This window comes from Pelodiscus sinensis, chromosome 1 (assembly GCF_049634645.1).
Source record: "Pelodiscus sinensis isolate JC-2024 chromosome 1, ASM4963464v1, whole genome shotgun sequence".
NCBI classification, from domain to species: domain Eukaryota; kingdom Metazoa; phylum Chordata; order Testudines; family Trionychidae; genus Pelodiscus; species Pelodiscus sinensis.
In genome coordinates, this window is record NC_134711.1 from 70,297,243 (window position 1) to 70,325,065 (window position 27,823).

General features: G+C 40.2%; 1 protein-coding gene across 2 annotated transcripts in view; it reads left to right on the plus strand.

Annotated features, from left to right (window-relative positions):
* Nucleotides 1-27,823, plus strand: part of SYT1 (synaptotagmin 1) — a 520,808-nt gene that overhangs the window by 313,209 nt on the left and 179,776 nt on the right. For both annotated transcript variants that reach the window (XM_075932323.1, XM_075932321.1), the window contains exon 4: nt 21,652-21,846. In XM_075932323.1, the coding sequence (XP_075788438.1) occupies nt 21,675-21,846 (172 nt within the window). In that variant the 5' untranslated portion in view covers nt 21,652-21,674. The remainder of the gene's footprint in view (nt 1-21,651; nt 21,847-27,823) is intronic.

Genomic DNA, 27,823 nt, shown 5'->3' on the forward strand with positions numbered 1-27,823 from the left:
TTAGCTTCTCTTCTGGATATAACGTTCACGTCTCCCAACAAAGTGCTAAATTCTGGCCTGACTTAAATCATTGTCTTTGCTTGGGTTGCATCACTGGACATCAAACTACAATTGGACTATAGACTGTTTTTCTAGTACTCTTTGTCTTCCTTGTAACATTCCTGGTAGGTTGAATCCATTTTGACTCCAAAGTAACTCTAAACTCTATTATGATAACCAGCATACTACTTGTATTGCCCAATCCCTAAACTATCTATCCTTTGCTGCTCTGTTTGAATCTAGGACCTGTCCTTGGCATCTAGATAACAGCCTGCAAGAGAAGATTTCTTCCTTTCACACACCATAATACATCTTTTCCAAAGATATTTCTGAAGTTCCTCAAAAAACCTTGATACAAAGCAATGTGTCCATGTGCTCTATTCCTGATAGCCACCTTTTCTTGTGGTACAGCTTTGAACAAGTGCCAATTTATATATTAGGTTCATCTAAACCTAAAGCAAATAATTAATTATTCATGTTAAACCCTTCAATGCTCCCTTTTTATACAGTAGATATAATAGTTTCTGGAGATCTGTTATTTCTTTACTTTCTATAGGTATTATGCAGCAACCAAGTTCCAAAAAGTGTTACTTTCCAGTCCAGGTTCCAGAACTTTTAGTGTAGTTGAACTGCACAGGGTATAAATTAGGAATAAATTGTAACAAAGGTGTGCATAGGTGTCTCAAATCTCAGGTTTGCAGTCTCCTGATCTGTTGAAATTCTGTGCTTATTAACCTCACCCTATGCTAAGAAGGCTTCTCTAATTTATGCCGTAGCATAGGACTTCTACAAGAGATTGAAACTGAGGGCCGGGATCTATATGGTATCCCCACCACTCCCACGTACCTCTGACTGCACCTTCTTTCCTCAGCTTTATCAACAGCAGATGAGCATCATCAGAACTCTGCATACTGGCTCTTTTCTACTAGAGAATCTGTTTTGTCAAGGTGACTCCTCCTTGGGTTGGTTAAACTCACTTTTTAACCAGATTGTGCTGTCTCTATAAACGTAGCCAAACCCAATGGAGGAACTGTTCCTTAGTATCTTTGAGTTCTGTACTCTTAAATGCGATCTGGCTGTGGGTTGTCTGCTTCTTCTAGATCCGTGACCATGACGACCAATTTATTATGTCACAGCTTTCCAAGAAGCTAAATATATTAAACAAAATAACCTCAGGACATAATCTCTCCCCTGAAGACATTTCAGTGAGAGGACATACATATGGTCATTATAGGACAAATTATGTGTGAAGGGTTGACCAGGTTTTTAGTATGTTTCACAGGTGGGTTTTTAGAAATGATACGATGGAGAGGTAGGGTATCATACAGAACTGTTAACTTTTTTCAAGTTTCTATCTTGACTTCAAGCTATTCTGATATTTTTTCTGCATAAACCTTTGCTCACTTACACACAAGCAAACTGGTGGTCAGCAAATCCCAAGTGTATTTTCTGCTTAAGATCCATGTCATCTTTTGCTGTGTGCATTCCTTCTTAAAGTGAAGACCTTTTGGCACAGATAAATGTAGCACTCCTGGTACACCCAGTCACCTCCTCAAGAACAAGTGGCCTTTCAGGTTTGATGGACTGGCCTGGATTCTTCTGGCTCTCACCTCCAGCTTAGAGGAATGACATCTTTATTTTCTTCCCATATGAATTTATTTGGCAGTGTCTTCACCCTCCTTGTTCCTTTCTGGCAGGGTCACCAGAACAGCTTGGAAGGAAAATTGTAACCACAAGGAAACACCTAGTTACTTGCCAGATAATTGGAAACTCCCAAGAAATAACACAAATGCCTATGAGATGTACACAAGAGTCATTATATTAAACAGGAAGTAAATATAACAAAAAATGGTCAGACAATACTCTCAGAATCACTGGTACCCACACTGCTAATACCTATGAATTTCCCCAGTCACATGACATGATATAGCAAGAGTGAAGTTTTAGTGTCCCATTGGTGTGTGTACTTTGCAGGGGTTCTTTGATGATCTGTGACCATGATATCCTCCATGCAGCAGTTGTCAACTTTGCCAACAGGCTTCAGTGCAATTCAAATGATATGGGATAAGATGGTAAATCCCTCCATAGGTTTAATAGTAGCAGGTAATAACATCCTCGGGCCCTTACCCCTTGGTTTGAGGGCACTGTTCAGGGAGCAGGGATCCCCCATGCTATTTCCCTGACTATCTAAGCAACTGATGGTGCACTTGCAACTCTACAGATGAGCCTGAGGCTATGTCTAGACTTCACTGATCTATCGGAAAAAGGTACGCAAATTGTGCTCTGCAATTTGCATACCTGTTTCTGACAATTTTTTCAGAAGAGGCTTTTCTGAAATTGGGCTGGTCTACACTGGGCCAAATTTTGGAAAAGCCTCCTCTTTTGGAAGAGCTGTTCTTCCTCATGGAAGGAGGAAGTCAGGGCTTCCAAAAGAGCGCGTCTGCTCTTCCGCCAAAAAAAGCAGAAGAGCAGACGCGTTCCCTGGACACGGCGGAGTTTTTCCAGGATACCTCCAGTAGACTCCTCAGTCACAGCACAGTGGCTGGTGATCACTGCTGGCAGGGATCTTCTTCATGCAAGAGGCAGGCTGCTTCTCATCCCAGGATTCTCCTCAGCACAAAGGGAAGTAGGGTTCAAAGTGCAGATTACAAAAACTCTACTAAACCCCTTAACTTTAGACTCTGTCTTAGTGCTCAAATGTCAGGAAGGCAACCCTGGACTAGCAGCCAGGGCAGAACTGAATAATGTTACCTGTGGAGCTGGGGAGGTTCCACTGCTGGGCTGAGTCAGGAGATTTCCCAGAAAAACTCTATCAGCTGAGGGTCACTTTTTAAAGAAGAAAAGGACCAAACTGAAGGATGTTGCTTCTAGAACTCCAGAAGCCAACTGTCAGGAGACCTTGCATGCAGACCTGGGATTCACTAGCTCTCCCACGGCCAGTCCTGCCCTTTCTGTGACTGGGTTCGGACTACTCCCAAGTGACTTTTCCCCTTTCACAGTTTTCAGGCTATTGCTCAGGCTCGCTCTTCTTCCCAGGCTTTCACTTGTCTGTCATTTAACTCCGCCCTCCTCCTTTCTCTCAGGGTGTGTCTTCATAGCACCCTAAACTCAAAATAAGATACACAATTTGCGCTACGCAAATTTTGAATCTATTTTGAAATAGCTTATTTTGAAATTTGGCACATCTATACAGCGTGCAATGAGGTTTATTGGGATGGCAAAATAGTGCATCTGTTATTTCAAAAAATATTTAGAAATAACGGGTGGCTTGTATAGACATGTGGTAGCTATTTCAGGATACCTCCAGTATCTTGAAATAGACATGCAGTGTAGACATACCCTCAGATACAGCTTTTCTTTTCAGCTGGCAAGCTGCTCTCCTCTCCCATGCTGACGGGGCCCCTGTTGGGTCTGAGACTGCCTTTGGTACCCTTCCTCCTAGTGTGAGGAGACCCTCTCGGTCAGTTACAAGCACACAGAGACTCAGGAATATAGGTAAGTTCCTTCAGGAATGCATCAGCTCCTTCAGGAATGTGTTCAAAGCTACAGGCTATGCTCACCTCTTTGATAAGGCCTTTTGCCAATAGATAGTATCTTCACTATTTGTAGTTGTGAGGACTGGAAAGGAAGTAGAATACGAGAGGAAAAAAGAGAGAAGAAAAATGGGGGTGGGGATGCAAACCCAGGAGCAAAAAAGGCTGTAAAAAATATTTCCATTAAGAGTAAACTCCTTGTTTATCTTTAATTGTTATAGAGCAGAATGGCAGACACTTTAGAAAAAAAAATGTGCTTCTAATTTTCAAACACTACAGATTTGCTTTCTGGGATTCCCAGTTTTTGCTATAACATATGCCAGACATGAATAGAAAGATTGTTTTATGTACATCTCTCCTCCCTTCCATAATCATATAACATCCCAGTGGCAACTACATGTTACACAAAAGAGGAATAGTAGGAAAATGATACATTGTTAGCTCCTCTAAATGGGGTTTAGCAAATGGAAACTAGGAGGAGAGTTAGAACTGTGCAATAAGTGTGCTCTCTGGATCACCAGGAAGTGCTCTGTGGCCACCAGCATCACACAAACCCAGTTTAGGAACTATTAATTTATAGATTGCATCTCTGCCATAGGTACAGTACTTCTGTCCTAGTTCAGTTCAGTTTCAAATGGTCACAATCCTGAGTTTTACAGAGCAAAATGTCTAAAGTCTGAGCGTTACTCCTGGAAATCCCTGTAGAAGAGCAAAATGTCATTATATACAAAATTCTCTGAATACTTTCTTCCTCTCTCTTTCTTTTGTGGCATCGTCATCCACAGGCTGATGTTTTCCACATGTGTTCTATGTGTATATTCAGTTATAGTCTTTCAAACAGTGGCTTTGTCTTGAGCGCCTTGCTCTTCTCTGGCGCTATAGAAATAATAACAACAAAAATAATGATTGTGATAAAATTTTAATATCCTAACTCACTTTAGGATCATCATTCATTGCTAAAATAATTGAAAATGTAAATATCACTTAGGTGGACCATTTATAAAGATCATTCGCCAATTCACCATAGGGACTCCAATCCCTGTAATTGTAAATTAGCTTGCTTTTATTTTCAGCAGAAAAATGTTACAAATGAGGAAGTAATTGTCCCATGATCGATTGATAATTTTCCCTCCCATTGTGAGTGGAAAGCTAGTAGATGGCAAGCATTCTGCTCGCAACAGGGTGGGAAAGTATCAGTCAATTATAAGACAATTAGTTCCAATTTCTACTATTTTTTGCATGTGCTGACAAGATTTCCTTAAATGAGTAAAAATAGTGATTAACTATAGACAGCATGTAACTTACTTTTTAAAGTTAAAAATCAAACCTAGAGGCAGATGCTTCTGGAAGCCATTGTTTCTTGGAGAGGTGACATTAATGAAATAATAATTACTGTTTGACATCAATTAGTAGAGACTGTCATGACCAAGTCAGCTTGCATTTGTGCGTTTTCAAAGCTGCTTCTGTCTATAGCTCTGACATGATATGAAATGTTCTTGAAAACCTCAACATTGACATTCTTAATTAATTTAGATTGTGCATCACTCACAAATCCCTTACTTCACTATAGCACCCAAAAAAAACCCTCCAACATAAGTTCCTTTATGAGAACAGTTTTGGGACAGAAAATATCACAAACTTCAATGAACAAGATATTATATTCATTAGGTCACCTAGTTTAATCCTTGCCCTTATAGAAAAATAATGTATCACTAGTCAGTATAGGTGATGTGTTTGAGATTTATTCCTGTAACTTATGTATGTGTATATACATTACATAAATTACATTGATATTCATGTGCTAAATTCACTGTCATTTTATAAATAACATCTATCATGTCCCTTTTCAGAGTCTCAATACTTGAATCCTTTATTGCACACATATTTGCAAAGCTTTGGAGCTGATCTTCTTAATTCAATTAAATGCAAGTATGCTTCCCATTACAACAGTTGGATGACATAAGTTGAAGCTTTAATATCAAATACCAACCATTTTCAAGTAGCATTTTTTTCTAAATGACAGCCATAGAAACTCATCATACAATCTGTAAGACTGAGTTGTTTCCTTCTCTCACATGCCACCCGTAAAGTAGGCCAAATTTTATGCCCTTTGGTACATGACCATGTGTAACTCTAATATTCATATTACGCCTTCAGTGACTACCTACAATAGGCTTACCAAATAAATCTGACTATGATAATTATAATACACAGGAAGAATATAATTCAGCCCACATTCTTTTAATTTTGGGCTTTGCAGATGTAACAGGAAGAAAAAAATAGTTCAGTATTGAAGTTCAGATACTTTAATCAGTAAACTCAGCAGATATGACTCTGAATACACACAGGGAGCATATCTTTTCAGAAAGAAGGTGTCATTTTATATAGTCATTTGTCAGAGTAGAAACACACTTTAAAGTACCAGTTATTTCACAACCTAATTCTAAGGATTAACTACACTGTGAGGTAACACTAAATTGCGCTTCTCAGCTCCCCATATTTAATACTTCAATGCATGCATCATCCTCCATGTTCCTAATTAATTTTACTAATCCCATGGTTACTGAGTTCAGAAATTTGAACAAGTAAAAAATATCAATTGAAGGAAAATCCAAATGGGAAAAAAAACGTGAATTCAGAACTGCGGCCTTCAGATACTAAAGAAAGCATGTTAATAGCATCTGCCTGGCATGAATTTTACTCTTTCTGTTGTATTATTATTATGAATTTTATCACTTCATAGTTAACCTTTATGGCTTTTTATTAGTTTTTAGGTTTTGTTAAAGACAGTGATTTGAGAGTAGACAAATATGTGAATATAAATTGATTTTATGCAATATACAAAACAAGAATTTTATTGATATAAAGGGCTTCATTATTTGTAGAATTACTCTGAAATTATTTTGGAACAGCAAGTACTCTCTCTGGACTATATTAAAATTTCATGCCTAAATGCAACTGAGCATTATTTTTTATGTGAGTTCTTTGTTTTGTGCTGCAGTATAAAAGAAATCTGTTGGAAGTAAATATCAGGGGAGTACAAATGCAGATTAAAGCTTCAGGAAGCAAGATGTAAGTGTGAAAGATGATAGAATGATCATGTGGGAGGAAATAGCTGTAGCTTTTTTCTCTCCTTCATTCCTATTCATAATTATGGTTAAGAGCAAGAACCTTAGCCAGTTACTGCAGCATTTGCAGATAATCATGGAAAATTGTGGTGGTAAATTATATACATTCAGACATTTTGGCAGACTCAGGAATCTTACCGATCTTGATACATAGGAACAATGTCGATATCTAGAGATACAACTTTGTCTCCAGCATAGTTTCCTTTAATATTAAAAACAGATTACTGACAATGTCTATATTTAGGGTTAAATCCTGACTTCAAGGCATATCCCATTTAATAGGGGCTGGCTGGAGTTCAACTCCAGCCACATATATTTACTGGGAATGTCAAAATGATGGTATCTTCACTCTACCCTCAACTGCCATTTTGAGTGTGTTATGTCTGCCTTATAGCTGCTCCACCTTCCATGGCTGTTATCACGCCCTCTTTTATATGGTGGAATGGCCATTGCAATCAAATTGGTAAGCCTGGAATCTTCAAAAGTATGTTGCAATAACTGTGCTCTCATTGAAGTCTGAGGAAGGTTTGCTGCTGACTTTTGTGGCAGAAAAGAGACACAAGTGCTGAGCACTTTTGGAAATCCCACCCAGAAATGGAATGTTGATGGATACTACCTAGCTGTCATTACGTTGGATGGAGGTACTGTCTAGGCATGTTGCAAAAGGAAAATTAATGGAAGCACATGCAATGTAGAGACTAAGTTAGAAATTCTTTACGCCATTTATGCTTCTCAACACAATTTACTGCAAATCCACTTTTGGCCCAGAAACCCAGTATTCTTTTGAGAGAAAGTTCATGATTGTTTTGAACCTGGAGTTGATGTTCACTTGTATTATCTGCCTACCTGAGGAAAGGTAGTCTAGAGCCTTTAAATGGCCATGTATAGGTAACAGGGCTTAGTAGTACCACATGCTTTCTGCGTGGATCTTTTTCAATTTTGTGTATGACTGATTGAGAACAGACAGTTGGAAATCTTAATGCAGTACTGCAGTCTTGCAGAAATGATTTGAGTCACAAAATAGTAACTTTGGCTTGGAAACACAAAGGGAATTAGAATTTATTTTGCTGAACATCACAGCACCTAACTCAGGCACCTAGAAAATAACTGGAATTTGCAAAGCCTGAGTTTGGTCTCCAAGCTGTCTAGAAAATGAATTGAGGGGGGAGAGAGAGTCACCTTCACAAAAATCAGAATTCTAGGCAGGGAGACACTTAAACTAATCAGTGGGAGATGCTGATCAGAGGCACGTATGACCCTCTTGCAGAGACCATAGAATCATAGAAGACTATGGTTGGAACAGACTCAGGAAGTCATCTAAGCAGGAGGTCTGCTTAGATGAGGCCCTAAATCTGGACTTCTTCAAGGTGGTGATTTTTGAAGTGAAGCAACAGCTTCAACAGAAGAGCTTGAAAAGAAACCCACATCTGAATACCCCATAGTAATTATTTCCTTCTTCCCCTAGAGGCAGAGGGGAGTCTGGAACTGGGGGGGGGGGAGTTATTCCACATCCGAGATGAGTGTCTTCACCCCTAGGCCTTAAAGTTATAACTGAGGTCCTCCTCCCATCCCGCAGCTGTGTGAAGTTGTGTGAAGTTGCCTAAGTGGCCTTACCTTGTAGGTGTGCTCAGAGGGCAACAACTGGCCCTTCGTGTCACTTAGGTAATGCCTGTATTCTTCTGATTTCTGAATTGCTCTGGGGCTTTGTCAGGAGGGAGACATCTGTGTGCCTAGAGAGAGGCAGAAACATAAGCATTCTGGGAACTTTCACTGCAAAAATCTAGATGTCTACCATGTTCAGCATGAGTTTTATGTATCATAGAGATGTCAAAACTGGGATTAGGATGCTTTAGCACCTGATTTAAGCACCTAACTATTTTTGTGTTTCTGGACCTTTGTAGCTTAGACATGTGCCTCTGGGTGGTGATCACTTTTGGAGGCCATACTGCATATTAAATTGAAGCTGAAGGTATGAGTTCAACTCTCAGCCACATTGTTCCCACAATAGAGATGATAAGATTCTCAGGATGATATAACTGGCAAGCATCAGAAAGCAGTTTTAATATTATGTACGGCTGTCAGTTGTCTTCATAGTTCTGATAAGGTTGAAGAGCTGCTGCTGCAAGAGTCTGTTCTTAATATCCAAAGATTTTAAAGTCCAGAGAGGTCATTCAGATCATCTACTCCAGCCCTCTGTATAACAAAGCCCATAGAATTACCCCAAAATAATTTCTAGAGCAGATATTTTAGAAAAATAGCCAGACTTGATTTGGATATTGTAAGTGATAGAGAATCTGCCCTGACCCTTGGTTAATTGTTCCAGTGGTTAATTTATACTTTATTTCCAGCCTGAATCTGTTTAGCTTCAACTTCCAGCCACTGAAGTATGCTATACCTTCCTTTGGTAGATTGAAGAGCCCATTACTAAATATTTCTTCTCCTTGTAATACGAGATAGGGTTAGGGTTAGAGTTAGAGTTCGGGTAATAAAAAAGGCAACCCACCAGGGTTAGTCCCTGGTGGTCTGCCACCACTATGATTAGCTGCATCTCTGCAGGGCTACGTCTACACTGCAGGCTTCTTGCTCAAGAACTTTTTGCAGAAGAGATCTTCTGCAAAAAGTTCTGGAGCAAGACTGCATCCCCAATGCCATGTGCTTGTGTGCAAGAGAGCATCCACACTGCCATGGACGCTCTTGTGCAAGAAAGCTCTGATGTCCATTCACAGAATGGCCATCAGAGCATCTGTGCTTTTTCCGATAGGGGTTTCTTACGCAAGAAACCCCTGTTGTCCGTTCACAAGAGCTCTTACACAAAAAGGCTTATTCCTCGTAGAAAGAGAAATAACTCTTGCGCAGAAAGCCCTGTCTTCTAACAATCTACTGTACTTTTTCTTGTGCAAAAATGCGCTTGTAGTGTGGACACTCAGCGAGTTTTTGCGCAAAAACGGGACGTAGCCCAGGTGTCAGGTTACTGCATCTCTCGTTAGCTGTGAATCACCATGCGTGGCCCGTTTGAGCAGCGGGAAGCGGCATGGACGGGGACGCTGCTTCCCGCCACTCACATTAGCCACAAACGGCAATTCGAAGTCAATAAGAGTTGCAGTCGCCCGATACCTGCAGAGGTTCAAGTAGGGGCCCACCAGCGATTAACTCTGTGGATCGGATTCGGCCTATGGGCTGGAATTTGCCCATCTCTGACTTAGTCTGTCACCAAGTCACTCCTTAACCTTCTCTTTCAGCTAAATAGATTGAGTATCCTGAATCTGTCACTAAAAGGCTTGTTTTCTACTCCTTTAATCATTCTTGTGGCTGCACTTTGAACTCTCTCCAATTTGTCAACATCCTTCTTGAATTGTGAATTCTAGAACTGGATGCAATATTCCAGCAGCAGTTGTACCAATGCCAAATACAGAGGTAAATTAACTTCTCTACTTCTACTTGATATTCCTGTTTATGCATCCCAGAATATTATTAGCTCTTTTGGCCACCGCATCACATTGAGACCTTATGTTCAACTGATTACTCACTATGGCCCCTGTGACTGAATGTATCCCTACATTGACACCCTGCACATTGTTGTAATAATCTCCGTACAAAAAAATATGTCTTAAGGTATCATTTGAAAACTATTAATTCACTAGTCAATATGATCAGGATGAAATGTGTGTAGTAGCATTATATATAAAGTTATAAACAGAAGCTGAAACTATGTCTGAAATGTGCTTACCAGACAAGTCTGGCTAAACCAGTTCCTCAAAGATAGAAGACAAGCTGATGCCTCTAGCCAGGTGTCATCAAAGTTGATGGTAAATCACCTATCAAATAGCCTTTTTTTCTCAAGATCGGGAGGAACAAATAGATCATGTAACAACATCATGGAACCTCTAGTGCCCCCAGACTCTTTATTTCTGTCCTTAATGGAAATGAGCTTCCTCAAAAGATATCCCTCAGGAAAATGTACATCCAGAAGATTAGTGAACCATAAAAGAGAGATGCAAAGCCACCTCTGTTTATCCATCTTGCTCTCCTTTCATTTAAGGAAGACAAAAGAAACAGCTATTGGACTTTGGGTGCAGATCCTGGCCTGAGAACTTGGTCAGCAATCTTACAGGAAACGTGGTAAGGGATTTCACCTTGAACCAAGTCTTGTTCACTAATCTACAGTAAAGGGAAGAGTTTTATCTTTATTTTTCTGTCCTTAACGTCTTGTGCTCACTTAAAGTCTCTCTCTTTGTAGTAAAATAAACTTGTTTTTTCTTTAAGCAAAATTAATCCTGTGTTGTGAATTGTTTGAGCTTTGGACTAGCAAAGTGTAGTATGTTTTTCCCTGACAGTGGCAACAAACCTAAAATATCTGGACAGTGCAGGAGAGGCTGGACAGTGCAAAACACATGTCTGCATGGAAATTCAGGACTAGGAGTTTTTTGGGAGTTACCCCACAAGTATAGTAACCAAGGCTGCTGGAAGCCAGTGTATAGCTGGAATGAGCTGACAAGCTGCTGAGGTCGGAGTTGCTGAACCAGAGCTAAAGTTATCCATCAACAGACTCCCTCGGCATAACCTTCATGCTGACAGCCTGATTGTGAGCAACCCACACTGGAAGCTACAACAGCAAGGTATTATGGGGCACCCAAAATTGTGGGACAGGATTGATGAAGCACCTCACTGGCCTGGATTGCACCCTGGAATGTTACAGCCCCCAAGTCTTTTTCAGAGTCACTGCTTCTCAGGATAGAGTTCCCCATTCTTTAAGCATGGCTAATGGTCTTTGTTCACAGATATATACATTCAGCCATATTATAACATATATCATTTGCTTGTGCCCAGTTTACCAAGTGACCTACATCACTCTGAAACAGTGACCTCTCCTCTTCATTATTTACCATATCACTGAAAGTTTGAAGAAATATTTTCTTCCACCTCATTAAGAAAGATATTAAATGGCACAGGACCAAGAACTAATTCCTGCAGGACCCCAGTGGAAGCAAACGCTCTTGATGATAATCCCCTATTTACAGTTACATTTTGAAACCTAGCTGTTAGCCAATTTTTCATCCTTTTAATGCATGCAATGTTAATTTTATACTGTTTTTTAATAAAAATGTCATGTGGTTCCAAGTCAAATGCCCTACAGATATCTCTCTGCTTCCTTCATGCTATTACCTTTTTCAACCAATCTTTATTCTCATCAAAAAATATTTCAAGTTAGTTTGACTGGATCTAGTCTATAGGCAGATAATGCTCATCAGTGTTCACACACATTTCTTACACATAAAGGGCAGCATAGATCCGAGAGAGAGACTTAAATTCCATTTCTGTCACATTTTGCCTTTTTCACCAGAAACATTGGGTCTTTCCTGCACCTCCTTTAAAACTGTACTAAATACAGTTTGTATTTGAAGGCTTTGTGGTGGTATTGAAATGGCTGTTTTGATATAACATCTTTATCGTGACCCTTCCATTCTTCTGAAAACATAGCTACAAGCCTATCTTTACAAAAGCCTTGAAAAGATCTTTTTGGAGCTTGTCTTTTTAAAATAAATGTCAGTTACTGAAGCAAAAAAGATAGGCTATTTCATTAATGGGGAGATGAATGAGGAAGAAATGTATTATTAACACCAGAATATTTAAACCTGGGAAGAGATCATTTATTTCAGACATCTTTAGACATTCTGCTAATGCTTCCATTTTGTTAATGATGAATTCACTTCATTTAAAGAAAAATCTAATGGAATTTGGTAAATTTTCAGTGTAATGTGAAATCTTTCTCCGTTCACAGTATATGGGTATTCTGTCCCCACTGTCACTGAAGGTTAATAATGCTGTCTCTCACCTTCATTGTGCTACAGAATGTAGCTTGGAACAGAAAATAATAGCGCAACTAAAGCAATTTTTACTTACCAAGTATTTAGTTTTATTTGAGTGGTTTTCTTCCTAAAATACATAAGAAGATAAGAATGGCCATACTGGGTCAAACCAAAGGTCCATCTAGCCCAGTATCCTGTCTTCCAACAGTGGGATATTGCCGGTGCCCCAGAGACTGTGAACAGAACAGAGAATCATCAAGTGATCCCTCTCCTAACATCCATTTCCAGTGACAAACAGGGGCTAGGAACACCATTCCTACCCAATCAGTCTTGATGGACCTAAATATTGATGGACCTAACCTCCATGAGGTTCTTTTTTTAACCCTGTTAAAGTCCCGGTCTTCACAACATACTCTAGCAAGGAGTTCCACAGGTTGACTATGTGCTGTGTGAAGAGAAACTTCATTTTTTTCATTTCAAACCTGCTACCTATTAATTTAATTTAGTGATCTCTAGTTCTTTGAATGTGTATGGAAATTATGTTCAAAGCTGATTGTAATTACTATGGTGAACATATTTGAGGTGCTGAACAGATCATTGAACTGTACGTATCATGCATAATCTAGAAGCAAACTTCCTACATTTAATGCTGATTAAAGAACCATTTCCTTCACTATAGCTGCAGCACAATCATTGAAGAAATGTTCAAAATTATTTGTCACCATTTTATAACCACACATCAAAAATTATTCTGGTGCGAAAGTAGCCATAACAGAACATTAAAAAAAAAAGTTTCAGCCATTTTAATTTGTAAGTGGGTAGTAAATAAATATAGTTGTTACTTTGTAGATCACTTTATTTACTCCTTTAAATTTTCATTGATATTGATGATGATCAGAGTTAGTCTAGATCAGATGCAATATTTTTAAATTGCCAAAGATCTCAAACTACTTTGAAAAGCTTCATATTAAGGACAGGAAGAAAAACAAAATAGACACTTTCCAGTAAGTCTTTCACTGGTCAAGGTGCTATGCTCAACATGTCTGCCCTCTTCACCCTTTGGCTAAGTTTAGACTGCAAGCCTCTTTCGAAAAAGAGTGTCTAGACTGCAACCTGGCAGTCTGGATACTCTCTTTCGAAAAAGCACAGTTTGCACTACATAGTGCCTTTTTTTCGAAAGAGCACTTTAAAAAAAAAGGCATTATTCCTCATAAAACGAGGTTTTCTGTGGTTGAAAAAATTGCTGCATTCCTTCGATTTACTTTTGAAAGAACATGGCAGCAGTCTAGACGCAGGAGAAGTTTTTTCTAAAAAAGATCACTTTTTTTCGAAAAAACCCTGTAGTCCTGACACGCCCTTTCTGAATTTAGCTTGGATGCAAAGGAGCAAACAAAGACAAGGTAGGCCTGCTTACCTCAAAGCTCCTGCCTTGAGAACTAGTGCCAATTCTATGTCAACAGGACTAGAGGTGCTCCACCAGATCCTTTACCTGCATCTGTGCGGAACCCATACTGTACCCCATTCTGAGACCTGATATGCCCACAGCGTAGAGAGCAGAAAACCATAGAAACCTGACAGATTTAGACTCTAGTCTGCACATCCTTAAGGAATGTCAAAAGGTGATGTACTTTGATGAGTTTCACACTCAATGAAACCTGAAACTGACAAGTTTCACCTCCTTGTGTGGGGAGAGTTTCCACTGTGAGCATTTTGCACATCTCTAATTGTCATGTCTTGAAAGGATAAAAAAAGTTTCCCCCAAACTATTAGAAGAGGTTCAAGTTTCTTTTCAGGAACACTTTAGAGCAGGTTAAGCAGAATTCTAATGAGGTCAACATCCTTCCAAATGATACTGTACTCCTTTGATTTTCCCATTTATTATCCAAAGATTTCAGGTTCAGTTTACATGTGTATGGAAGGGGGAAATGCTGCCTCTGCAGCATATTCCCTCTTCCTCTTCAGCACTATGGATGGGGAGGAGATAAGGTTAAATCATGGATTTAATGCCTTCCCATAGCTTACATCAATTCTATAAGAATTTCCAGGGCCTCCTCCCATCTGATTATGTCCCTTACGTTTTTTCTACATTGCCACTTGAACAACAAAAGTTTTGTCATTCACAGGTGCTTAAAAAGCCCCCTCTCCCAAAAGACAATAATTTTGTGATAGCAAGTGGCAGTGTGAACAGCTCATTATTGTCAGAAGTGCTCTCTTGTCTACATCACAAACCCTGCTAGTAGGGGGTAGACATATTTTGTCAGCAACGGTGCTGACAAACAGTGTTTACACTGCCAGGCTTTTAGCAACACGGCCATGTTGCTAAAAGCTGTGATGTGTAGACAAAGCGGTGGGTAGGAGATCTCCTAGCAGCAGGTCTTCTGTAAGAACCATGAACAGGGACAGCTGGGCAGAAGCAGGTGTCTCAGTAAAAAAAACCTCCTTGCCTCTGTTGAATCCCGAAAATGTTCAGATTTGTGTGATTGTAGAATATTCATTCTCTAATATCTGAACAGTGCCATACCTGCCCTAAAATGGTATATAGCTTCTCCAGAGGAAGAGTTTGGAAGAAACTGAGGAATGTCTGTTATCTTCGGGGACAATTCCTGCATAGTGGAAATGACACTACTGACAGTGATTCAGATTACCATCTTTCCCTGAATTAGTTTCCAACTCCTGCAAATTTCTACATAGAAGAGAACAACTTTCCTTAATAGAAGCACCCAATATCACTTTCACATTTTCTATCAGCTTGTTTGGGTCTTCATTTTATATCTAGGTTTTAAATATGACTTCTAATAAACTCCACCCTGTGTGAATAGCAATAGTGATACGCAGAAGGAATCAGTATGGATACGGATAAGAGTTGTCTGTCTGGTATTTCAAAATCACACAGTGTTGACACTATTAAACTATTTTGAATTAGAATAACACAAGAAAGCTTCACCTTTTCTCATAATAACTGTAAAAATCCATCATTACTATTCCACATAGGTCAATATAATAATATAATAAAAGTGTATTCATGCTGCGATGAGAATCATAACTGAATTCCATAGCTACTTATTTCTTATCCTTATATGTTTGTGTGTGCGCTTGTGCCTATGGCTGTCACTTCATAAATGGCAAATAATCTGCTGTTTGTAAAGCTTTACCTTAACAAACACTCTGTAATATAAAAGTAACCTTTATTTTATAAAAGAACAGTACACTAATTACTCCAACTCCATGCTCTATCATAATGACACTGCAGTGTTTATATCCTCACTGTGGAGTAAAATAGTAATTTCATAATTGCAGCAATTGGTTGCCATCTCTGTGTACATACATATTGTTCAGAAGCTTGAAATTTATTGCAGGGAACTTTTCTGGGTCAAGTTTTCTTTTTGTAAGGCTCTGACACATCTTTTAGAAATATGTTTGTCTTTGGCATGCAAAGGTGGGAGGCTTTATGGCACATTCAGAGTATTTGTGCATGCCTCATTAGATAGAGCGACCTCTAACTGCACTGTAACTCTAGAGAGGACTGTTCCTAGAGAACAGAGGAATCTACTTGTTTTTTTATTTTTCCTTACTTTTTTATAAGAAACCTTTCAAATTTGCTCTTCCAATACACTTTATAAAATGTGACTCCAAAATTATAAGTAAATAAATTGCAACATTTGTCTTAATTTTTAATTAGCGGAAAGTCATCACTGTAAACTGTGTCTTCTATTACAAGCCAGAATATTCAACTGCCAGGCCTGAAATAATTAAGCAATATATTACAATTAAGCAATGTAATTTTAATTTAATTATGATATATCATAGACTCTGCTTCTGATTTAACTGACATTCATTGACAAAATGCTATAAGGGAAAATAACACTAGAGTATATAGCTAACAGCGCTGTGTGTTTTATTTCCTAGTATTTGGCATTCAGCAGAGCATATGGAGACAGAGCCTTCCATCTGAAATAGCTGGCATGTTTTGCCCTAATGTAATTGTGGACGGTGACTGAGGGGGAGTTTCAGTCATAACACCTGACTCCATTCACTTAAGTGTGCTTTGGATGAAGCCACTATTGAACTGCCTCTACACCTTATAGGTAGTAGGTAAATAGACAGCCATGTTTGCAAATAACATGAGCAATGAAATATTAGATAAAGTCAGATCAGATGGTGCATCCTCCTCCTCCTCCTCCTCTTCTATTAGACAGGGCAGGGCAGATGCAGAATATAGAGAGTGAGATAAAGTGCAAAGAGCAGGACAAGGAACACAGAGACACTCTCTCCTCCATCAGTGCTGCTGCTGCTGCTGCACAGCCACTGAGATCTATTTGCACAAAAGGAGTTGGGCACCTCAGTACTTGTTTCAGGCTAGACTGTGATGCACAACACTCCCACTAGAACCTGTAGGTGCCTAAACTCAGTGCCTATGTGGATTTATTTTTCAGGAAATATTCCCTACAAGCAGGGGTGAAAGTAACTTAAATTTCTTACTGGTACTGTTCTATTGCGGCCCTCTCCTTTTGGGGGGAGGAAGGACAGAGGGTTGAGGGGGCTGTGTAAAGCCAGTACCTATAAGAATGTCAGATGGAGTGTGAGGAGTTCAGGGCAGGGAGAAGGTGGGGGTGCAGGGGTAGAGGGGCTCCAGGCGGGGGAATGCAGGAGGCAAGGCAGGGGGCTGAGGGGGGGGATCTCAGTGCAGAGGATTGGGGTTGGGAAGGGCTCCAAGAAAGGGGTTGGAGAGTTTAGGGGAAGCTCAAGGCTGGGAGTACGGCCACTGTGCTGCCCAGCCACTCAAGCACTGGAGCCGAAGCTGGAGCCTGTGTGTGCTGTTGCCATGCAGTCGAGGGTGCCAGCAGCATCCAAAGCCTGCCCCCCCCCCCCCCCCTGGCTAGTTTTGCCAGACCCAATAAAAACTTAGGCAGGAAAGAAACCAGCCACATGAGAGCACTGTATCTCTGTCCCAGAACAAGAAGGGACTTGGAGAAAACTCATCCCAAACCACTGAAAATCGGCTGCAAAGAAACCAAGGCAGGGGTTCCCAAACTTTTTGACACGGGGACCAGTAAATCCATTCACGAACTTTTGGAGGACCGGTAACATTCATTTGCATATTTGCATATTCATTAATCAAATGATGAATATTCAAATAAGTTGTTTCTGGTCCTCCCAAAGCCCCCAGTGCCAGCTTTAGCAAAGCTTTTGATATGGTCACCCACAATATTTTTGCCAGCAAGTTAAGGAATATGGATTGGATAAATGGACTGTAAGACAGACAGAAAGCTGGTTAAACCAGGATTTCCCAAACTTTTTACTTTAGTTGGAACCCTTTTTTTTTTAATACTGTTTTTTGCAGCCCAAAAATATAAACACATAAAAAACAAACTGAGAAAATACCAAACATATAACATGTCTGGTATTTTCTCATTAGGTACGTTTTATTATTACTAGATGTATCAGTTTGTAGTTTCGAACTGCCTGGCTGGTAAATGTGCTCAGGCTGCATGCGTGTGTCTACCAGCCAGCCAGTTCGCAACTACTCGAGGGGTGGGTGGGGGGACGACAATAGAATCCCCAGGCTGGACTCACTTGTGCTTTCTGGGGGGGGGGGGGGGAATGTGGGCAGCACCATGAGATCTACATATGGCCTGGTCAGTCCTGCTTCCCCTCTCCCCTCCCCCCGCTGTGCCTCTGGCCAGCCCCACTTCCCCCAACCCCCTCCCGGACAGCCAGTTCTCCCCCCATTTCTCCTCCCAATCTCCCTTGGCCAGCCCCGCTGCCCATGTCCAGCCCCGCTTCCAGCAGCCGCTTCTTTCCCTCTGCACCTATCTTCCCTGGCCAGCTCCCTACCCCTGAACTTGCACCCCCCCCGGCAGCCCTGCTTCTGCCGGCCCCCCAATCTCTTCTGGCCAGCCACGATGCCCCAGGCAAGCCCTGCTTCCAGCAGCTGCTTCTCCCCTACTCCTCCTCCCGATCTCCCGGCCAGCCCTCTGCCCCCCGGCCAGCTCTGCTTCCACCGGCTTCCCCCCCCCCAATCTCCAAAACCCGTCCCAATTCCCCTGACCAGTGCTGCTTCCGGTGGCCGGCTCTCCCCTCCTCCTCCTCCCCCGACTTCCCCTAGCTACGCCTCTGCCGGGAGCCAGAACATCGGGCTGCAGGTTATGCCCAGGCCGGCCAAGGGCTTGGCGGACCCGGTGCCACACGGGTTCTCCCGGAGACTGGAACACCCCAGGAGCTGGCAACCACACTGAGGCCTGGTATTTTTTTCCTGCCGCCCGGTATGCGCCGCAGCCCATAGTTTGGGAAACGCTGAACCAAGGAATCAAGCATGGTTGTCTGAACTGAGCAAAAGAGATAGTGTGCAAACACCTCAGCAGTAATTTGCTGCACAAAATGATTGATTGCTCTGATGTTATGCAGGACCCTACACGACAAGTCGCCAAAGTGATTAGTAAGAGGAGCTTTTACAACATGCTCCAAACCAGGAACATGGTGTCACCTAGCCCTGGTCTACAAAATGCACAGACAGATTCTGTCCAAAAAATGCGCCGACAGATTCTGATCTGAACAGCAAGAGTTGTCGCCAAATTCCAGTTTGACCAGCTAGGAATAATCAGGTAGGAGTACTTAGCCAATCCAGTTTGCATAAAGGCAGATAACAAGCTTATGGAGGACAGAAGTCCGTCAGGAAACAGTAGGTTAAAAAACAGCAGCTCTTCCAAGAGCCATAAGCTGGAAAACACTTGATCAGAATGCACACTTTTCAGACATCATCAGATATTTTAAATACTGGAAAAGAATGGAAGCAAATACCAAATGCTAACTGTTGGTGGCAAGAAGCTGTCACTGTGCTGACTAACTCAGTGAGTCTCTAGCCCCCTTCATCTAAAGACCGGAACAGCAAAGCAGGGCACAGCCAATGGGAACTATTTTTAAAATAGTTAATGTGCTTCTGAATGCTGTCCCAAAGGCCTGAGGGAAGTCCAGACCATTAGTCATCAGGAGAGGATCCAGACCCATTAGCCAGTGTCACAACACTGAGCATACAAGATTGTTGGCAATCAAAAAAGAGTTTTGGAAGGCATCTGTGCCATTTCTGAAGGTGGTCTTCCACCTTCTCCTCTTACCATATATTGTTCAGATCTGAAAAAGACCCCGCATAACACCTTAGTTGCAAAGGTCCGCTTGGGCAATTGTTGGGGCAACAAAAAGGGAACACTACACTGCCAAGAGTCCAGAGTGCAACAGCTTCAGCAGGAAGAGGTTGAGGTTGAGAAAAGCCTCTAGTCCAATAGTTATAGCATCCCAGTGGTGGCAGATTTGCAGGCAACTCCTTTCTCCCCCTCAGACAAGGTGGGAATTGAAGTGGTGGGTCTCCAACATTCCAGATGAGTACCCGGAGCATTGTGCTAAATGTTGTGAGAGAGGAAGTCCATGTCCTCCTCAGCCTCATGCAAAAATGGTATAGGGACCTAACACTAGGAGAAACTTTACAGTCAAGTGTCGCAAGCAGAAACAGGTGCCTCTCTGCAGTTTGGCTCCTATCTCTGGCCTATTTACTGTACAGGACCTCTGGTGCTTAACTGGCTTTGTGAATCCCAGTGATTTTTCTACGCACCCAGCAGTTAGGCACCGTGATGTTTAGCATCACAATGTCTAACACCTTTTTTTGCATCCAGACCTGGGTTGCTTCTGCACAACAAGACAAATTCCATATTTTGGTCCCATCTCTTTCAGAGACTGGAAATGCTAGATTGTGGCTTTGATTTAGGAAGGCACTTAAATGTATGTCTATGTGTTAAATGTCTGAATAGCCCAAGTTAGTTCAACGCTTAAAAGTTAGACTTGAAAGTTAGACCCATGCTTAAAGTTAGACTTGTACTAAAGTTACTTCCTGAATCATTTTAGAGTTTATAAAAATAAAGTTAAAGAAAAAAAGAGACTATCTTTTTTACTTGAATAACTTGAATAGACCCACCGATCTATGACATAAGGTGAGAAAGATTTGGGTCTTAATTCATGAATGTGCTATGTGGAATTTTTTTTGCTCATTTCATTTTTGCGTGTTTCATTTTGTTCATTTGGTTTTTATTTAAATTTCTCTATGGAAGGCTGTAGGCCAAGTTCCTTCTGGGACCGTGAGAACAATTGTATACTCAAAGCAATAATGAATGATTGTTATCTCTCACATCCCTTCTCCCTCTGGTTTTCTGAAATAAAAAATGAAGGATGATTAGTCAAACCAATGATTTTTAGGACACAGTGGAACATCAGTATAATGTGTTTAAAACTGAGGCAAACATTTCAACCAACCCTCAGGTGATATTAAAAATTGTGCCACATGGGCCTCATACCAAGTCTTTGCTTTATCCTATAGCTCACGTAAGGTTTTGCAAAATGCACATACAATAAACATTACATTAAAACTGTGTTAATGTGGGAGTATATGTGAACAATGTGGGTGCTTCAATTTGGCTTCAGTTCCCTACCTCAAAGATATAGCTCATGAATACACCTGTGAAACAAGTAAATAATTTTAGATAATACTGTCTGTAGCAAATGCCATAGGAAATGAGTAGAAGGGCAGTTACTTTTGAAAAGTGAGACTCAAGAATGGATGCAAACCAATTTTTGCGTTGTGTATAATTCTACTTCACTGGATATATTACTGGTTTTGTAGGAAAGCTAGGAGTTATTTATTGTATTATCATCATTTATTTATTTTTAACTAAAAATCTTGGCTCTAATTCTTCGCACCCCCTACCAACACACACACAGTTCTGTAAATACAGCATACTGTTTGTTTATCTTTATTGCTGTATCAAGTTTACTTACACTTTCAAAATTAAAGGGCAAAAAACTAAATCTATGGAACAGAGTTATAGCAACTGTGTGGTATCTAACTGATTCAGCAGTTCAAAACTCAGCAGTGTTGGAAAAGGATCATAAGGTAATAACTACAGCTGATATTACCTCTGGAAAAAGACGCTTCCCTGTAGTCTAATAAATATTGTATGAACTAACAAGAAGCAATATGCTAATGTTGTGATATTTACCCAGTAAGCTGGAGCATCAATTGATGTCTTGCCTCTTTGAGACCTGTTGATATGAGAACCATTTTAAGCATTTAAATATTTTCTTTTGTTTCTATTTTTCCAGTTGTTGTTACCCTGTGAACAAAAATGGTGAGTGAAAGTCGTCATGAGGCGCTGGCCGCACCACCAGCCACCACCATTGCAGCTTCTCCGCCAATTAATGCCACAGAACCTGCCAGTCCAGGAGCAGGAGGTGGAAAAGAAGATGCATTTTCAAAGTTAAAGGAGAAGTTTATGAATGAACTGAATAAAATTCCATGTAAGTAAAATATAGATGGATAGATACTCTACTGGTAAAAAACTACTGCTAAATATTTTAGATTTTTTTTTAGAAAATATTTCTACAGTTTGACTTTAAAGTATTAAAACCATATTTGTTCACCTTTTGACAACTCAGGTTGATGGACCAGGAATGCTGATGCTTGATTTTCAGTTTCCAAAACATTAACTTTATAGTCATATAATTTCTAAAATATTATTATATGACTAACTCTTTTTACTACATATAATTATATATTAATAATAATAAATAGTAATAATATTTAGGTTCTGAAAGCTGAGAATAAAATGCAATTAATAGAATTTTATTAGAACCATTTCTGTGGTAATATTATATAAAATCATTATAAAATTCCTTTTTATTTTAAACATTTCATATAAATTGGTTATTTTGATACCTTACTGAACTCCAAAATGAGAGGGGTTTTTTTAATTGCAGTTATCATCATAACAATGTCCATGCTCTTTAAAAATAGCAAGTAAACACTACAAACAAATTAAAATATATTTGAAAAGCATTACATTTAACAGACTATGGGTTTTTTTAATTTTAGCGGTTTTATCCTGTGGAAAGGTATAATATAGTGTGACCAATAATGACAAGTAACAAATCCGAATATTAATCGATTTTTGTCTCTTAAATGGACTTTGGCAATCTGGCAGAGACAATTTTTGCTAAATTGATAGCAAACAGCTTTAGTCTGTCACTCCAAATTCCCAGTTGCAAGAATAGAGGTGTTACAATGGCAAGAAGACTGCATGTCATTAGTCTGGTAATCTGCACAGTCCAGCACGGACCACATTGAGGCAGAATTGCCTGATACTATCTTTAGGAAAACAAAACTACAAGGAACAACAAGAAAAAGAACAAACATTTAGGAAAATGGTAACATTGTTTCATTTATACTGCATGGTGTTATCTAAATGAGGCAGACTGGAATTTTGTATAGGCTCTACCTTTATTTTTCAGCTTTGATGTTAATATGACTAAGGGCATGAATCGTTTGTACTATCCGAAATTCTGTACTTGGCAGGACTGGGAATAGAGTCTCTAGGCAGCAATTTACTTGAAAAGCAAGTATCTTTCCATTTTAAAGTAACAATGAAAACAAATGGAAAGCCTAATATCGAGAGTCTGCCTTTTATTTGAATAAAAAGCTCCCATGGTGCACAGCATTATGGATGAAGGAGGCTTGCCCACTGTTCATCTCTAAAATTACTTGCTGGGAAAAATTAAAAATCCTACATGTTTCATGTGATATTTCATAATATACTGAAAGTGATAGGTGTCTCTACTTTGACCGTTTCAACATGCCTCGTTCTTGCTACCTGCATTAACTCTTAGAGAAATAGTGTTATGTAATGCAGTTTAATAATGGATGAAAAAGGGCTGTACTGGATGCAGAATACCAGTCCGTCTGCCAAGCGTTAAAAGAATTCAGATTTGTCTATATTCCTGCATGCTGCTGGAAGTGGATCAGATCACCCATTTGGTCATTTTCATCTGTATTACATATTCTTTAGATTATTCCCCTCTCTGAAAAAATCTGTGCATGGGGATAGAAAACACTACCACGTTCCTTCACAAAGTTTCCATCAGATCATTCTTTTGAAATAGAAACCACTGGCCCTTCAGGATCTTCACTGAAGCACCACACTGCCTCCTGGCACTCTACTGCTCTCTTGTTCTCCATCAGCAGAACTTCGGTGAACTCTGTCGAGCTCCGAAGAGATGCTTGTTGCCCCTTTCCTGAAGGAGGGTTACATAGTGCAGAGGGGCTCCTCAAGAAACTGAATGCAGCTAAGCCAGGGGTGGGCAATAATTTTTGATGGGGGGCCACTCCAAGTATTTGGAAAGTGTCCAAGGGACACATTCTTCCATAATAATGGAGGAGGTGTGGGATATGGGCTGGAGGCTGGGTGCAGAAGGGAGCTTGGGGTAAGGGATTGGTGCGCAGGAGGGGCTGTGTGGTCCGGGAGGGAGTTTGGGTGAAGGAGGAAGTTGTGACCTATGTTAGGGGACTATGGTTCGGGGGGTTGGGTTTGGGTTGTGGCCTGGGGAAGGGGACAAGAGTGCAAAAGAGGGTGCAGGGGTTTGGGTTGTGACCTCAAGCAGGGGATTGGAGTGCAGGTTCTGGGAGGGATATGGGGGCAGGAGGAGAGGCAGAAAATTTGGTTTGTGACCTATGAGAGGAGGGGGCAATGACCTGGGGCAGAGGATTCGGGTGCAGGAGGGGTCAGATGTTTTGGGTTATGTGGGGTAGGTGGACAAAGGGTTGGGGTACTAGAGGCATGTTTTAACTACGTCTCGACTACACGGCTCCGTCAACGGAGTTTATTCGGCATAGGCAAAGAAGCAAGGATTTAAATAATCCCTGCTTCATTAAAATAAACATAGCCACCGTGCTGTGCTGACGTTCAGCTGATCCAGCACAACAGGGAAGTCTAGACATGCCACGGTCAACAAGGGAAGCCTTTGTCGATCGCTCCGGTAAAGCTTGTTTGAAATACGCTATTTCAAAATTCAATCAAAATAAGATATGCAATTTGCATAGGGCAAATTGCGAATCTTATTTCGAGTGTAGGGTGCTGTGTAGATGCACCCCAGGGCCCTGGAGCAGGATTTTTAAATTAGGCAAGGGAACATGTGTGTTTTCAGCAAGCCTGCTCTGACCACACCCAAGAGCTGTCAGAGCCTGCAGCATGAGGGCTAGATGCAGGTCACCAGCAGTGGAGGGTATATCACCCAAACAAAAGAGGACTGGGGATACAGAGCAACATAAGGTGACCACAAGTCAGCTGTTAAATGGGAGCAGGAGACACAGAATGGGTCATGATTTTGGCTGCTAAGTTGTGGGGCTGTACCCATATAACTATATTGGTAAACATTGCTCTCATACCCAATATAGTTATGCTGGTATAAAACAGGGTGGCTACGTCTAGAGTGGCATGATTTTCCGGAAATGCTTTTAACGGAAAAGTTTTCCGTTAAAAGCATTTTTGGAAAAGAGCGTCTAGATTGGCACAGATGCTTTTCCGCAAAAGCACTTTTTGCGGAAAAGCATCCGTGGCCAATCTAGACACGCTTTTGCGCAAAAAAATCCCTGATCGCCATTTTCATGATCAGGGCTTTTTTGTGCAAAACAAATCTCAGCTGTCTACACTGGCCCTTTTGTGCAAAAGTTTTGCACAAAAGGGACATTTGCCCGAATGGGAGCAGCATAGTATTTCCGCAAAAAGCACTGATTTCTTTACAATAGGAAGTCAGTGCTTTTGCGGAAATTCAGCTGGCAAGTTTTTCCAGAAAAGCGGCTGATTTTCCGGAAAAACTGGCCAGTCTAGACACAGCCGGTATGTAGATTGAATTGTTTACAGTCACAGCTCCTTACCTCTGCACACAAGTCCTGAAATATCAAATCACGGATATTTTGGAAAAAGCCATTAAATGTATGGCTTGCATTATGACAGCCACAAAAATACATCCTTACTTTACTGACCAGTGTTCAGAGTTAACACCTGAAAAATACTTTTCCTTCCATTATTTCTCAGTAAAACTGCCCAATTTATTTGAATGTGGATTAAAAGGGAATCCAAATTCTTTAAAAATTGTGTATTTTTGGAACATTGTCACAGGCTGAATGTAATGTGAAGACATAAATAAGAACAAAGACAGCAGACAGGTTTTAAAAGCAGAAATTTAAATCTCAACTGGTTCTTAAAGAGCCAGCCAAGAGTCCAGTCCAAATGTTAAATTTCACTTTACTTTTTAGAAAACTCCAGTGGAGGGGAGGGTTTTGGGTTTAAATGGTGTTCATCATTGTTAATGTGCTTTACAACACAAAAAATTTATTCTTACCAAAGGCCAAGGAGATTCCCACAATGAGAGAATAAAATTACTGCCAAGGAGAAGAGAGGGAGCCAATTATACTATTGCTGCTTTAAGCTTAGTTAATACAAAATGCAATAGGGGCTCATTCTGGCTTTTTGCTGATATCTGTTCCCCTAAAAAAGAACAGTGTGCTGCCCCCCATGTTGTGTATGAAGCATCTGAGGACATGCAAAATGTTCAGGAAGATGTCTCATCGTTCATTCTACTGTGGATAAAATGATTGGAGTCATTTTATTACAGTGACTCATACAATTAAAGTGCAGAGATGCTATAAGGTTACTGAGGCACAACTGTAGAGATTTTTTTCTCAGTAATGCAAATCCCTGCACTCTGGTTGTGAGTGCCTGATTTGCATAATCACAAAACAGTTGTGTCTGAATAACTGTACAGTATGTAAATCTCTCTATGCTGACTGGCCACTATAATCCTTCTGCTTTGTATTGTCTCCTGTATGCAGAAATTTCAGGCTATTTACAAGCAACAAAGACTGCATCTCAGCTTTTTACTTCCTTCATTTTAAACAGAAAAATCCCAGCATTTAAATGAAAGAGAAAGAAGAACAAACCAAAAGGAAAGAAAATGGCCCTGTAAAACTGCTGAAAGGGAAATTGCTTTGAAAGGTTTTCAGACCTCTTTTTAGCAGTATCATTCCTTTTTCTCTTCACTTTCCCTCTTGTTTCTTTTCTATAGGCCAGCAAAGCTTTTTCTTCTTATAGCAATTGTTGTGTATTAGTATTCACTTTCTTTACATTAGAGAATCCCAGTCCCTCCTCCTAAATTCTGTATTGAACACTATGTAAATAGAGGTGTGTTGCAGAGGTTCTGGGACAACAGCCTTATAGAACTGAAGGAAGGAGAGATCAGGGAGGGAGAAGGAGAGAGGAAGAGGACTAAGTCATGGAATAGGAAGGGGGATAAACCTTTTTTAAAAATATTCTTCAAACTACTTGACAGTCTCCTGGGGATTTTTACTGAGGTATTTCCCCCTTAACTGGACATTTGAATGTTTAGTTTAAAATTTTGATTATCATAATGATAATTATATAATAATAAGCAGTTATTTACATTTATACTATACTATATAAATGAGCATTTATCACAAATGCTAGATGACCTTTACAAACTTTGCTATTGCCCACAGATAACACTTTCCGGGTGGCAACATAAGTTTAACAATACATTAATAAGACCCACCAATAAAACCTATCATAGTTCTTCTGATCATAATAATTATGAGAGTGCTTCAAGTATCATTAGTAATGACTATATTGAAATTCAGCTGTCATCACTCCTACAGCTACTCCTATGTTTCTTTCCTCCCCTTTTCTTTTTATATCCTTTCTGCTCAGCTTGACTGACCAATTTAGGTTGGATTAAGTGTTCTTATTACTCCCTCTAAGAGACATTAAACTCATTTCTTAATTTTTCTTTCTTCCTGGACATCAGGATTCTGGACTGCTACTTTGAATGATACTTTTTAATCACATTTGGGGACATCACACACTCTCCTAAATGATAGTTCTAAAATGTAACATTTATGGACCTGCCATTTTGACTTTCTAGAAAGTAACTTGGAACTTTGTTCAGCTTTCAATTATACCCATAGCTGCTGCTCCACTGAGGTTGATGGGATCCACATGATGTTCTATTCAACATACCTAAGGGTAGATAGATCTGACCCAACAATGCAAATGCTGCTGAGGAAGACATATCAGGTTCCCAAACCGTTCCAATACCCAGATACATCAAATATAGGAAAATCAGAATGAATTTATTATTAATTATTTGTATTACCATAACACCAAAGCACCCTTGAAATGGATGAAGACCCCCCCCCCCCCATTGTGCTTGGTGCTGTACAAATATCAAACAAAAAATCATCCATGCCTCAAAGAGCTTACAATTGAAGTATAAGACAAGAGGCAACAGATAGAGACAGGCAGACAAGGAAGTGCAAGGAAACAAACAATATTGATCAGTTGTCTTAGTCTAGCAGTCTAATCATTGTCAAATATTTTGTAGACTTTATGGCAGAAGAAAGTTTTTAAGGAAGAATTAGAAAAAGGGC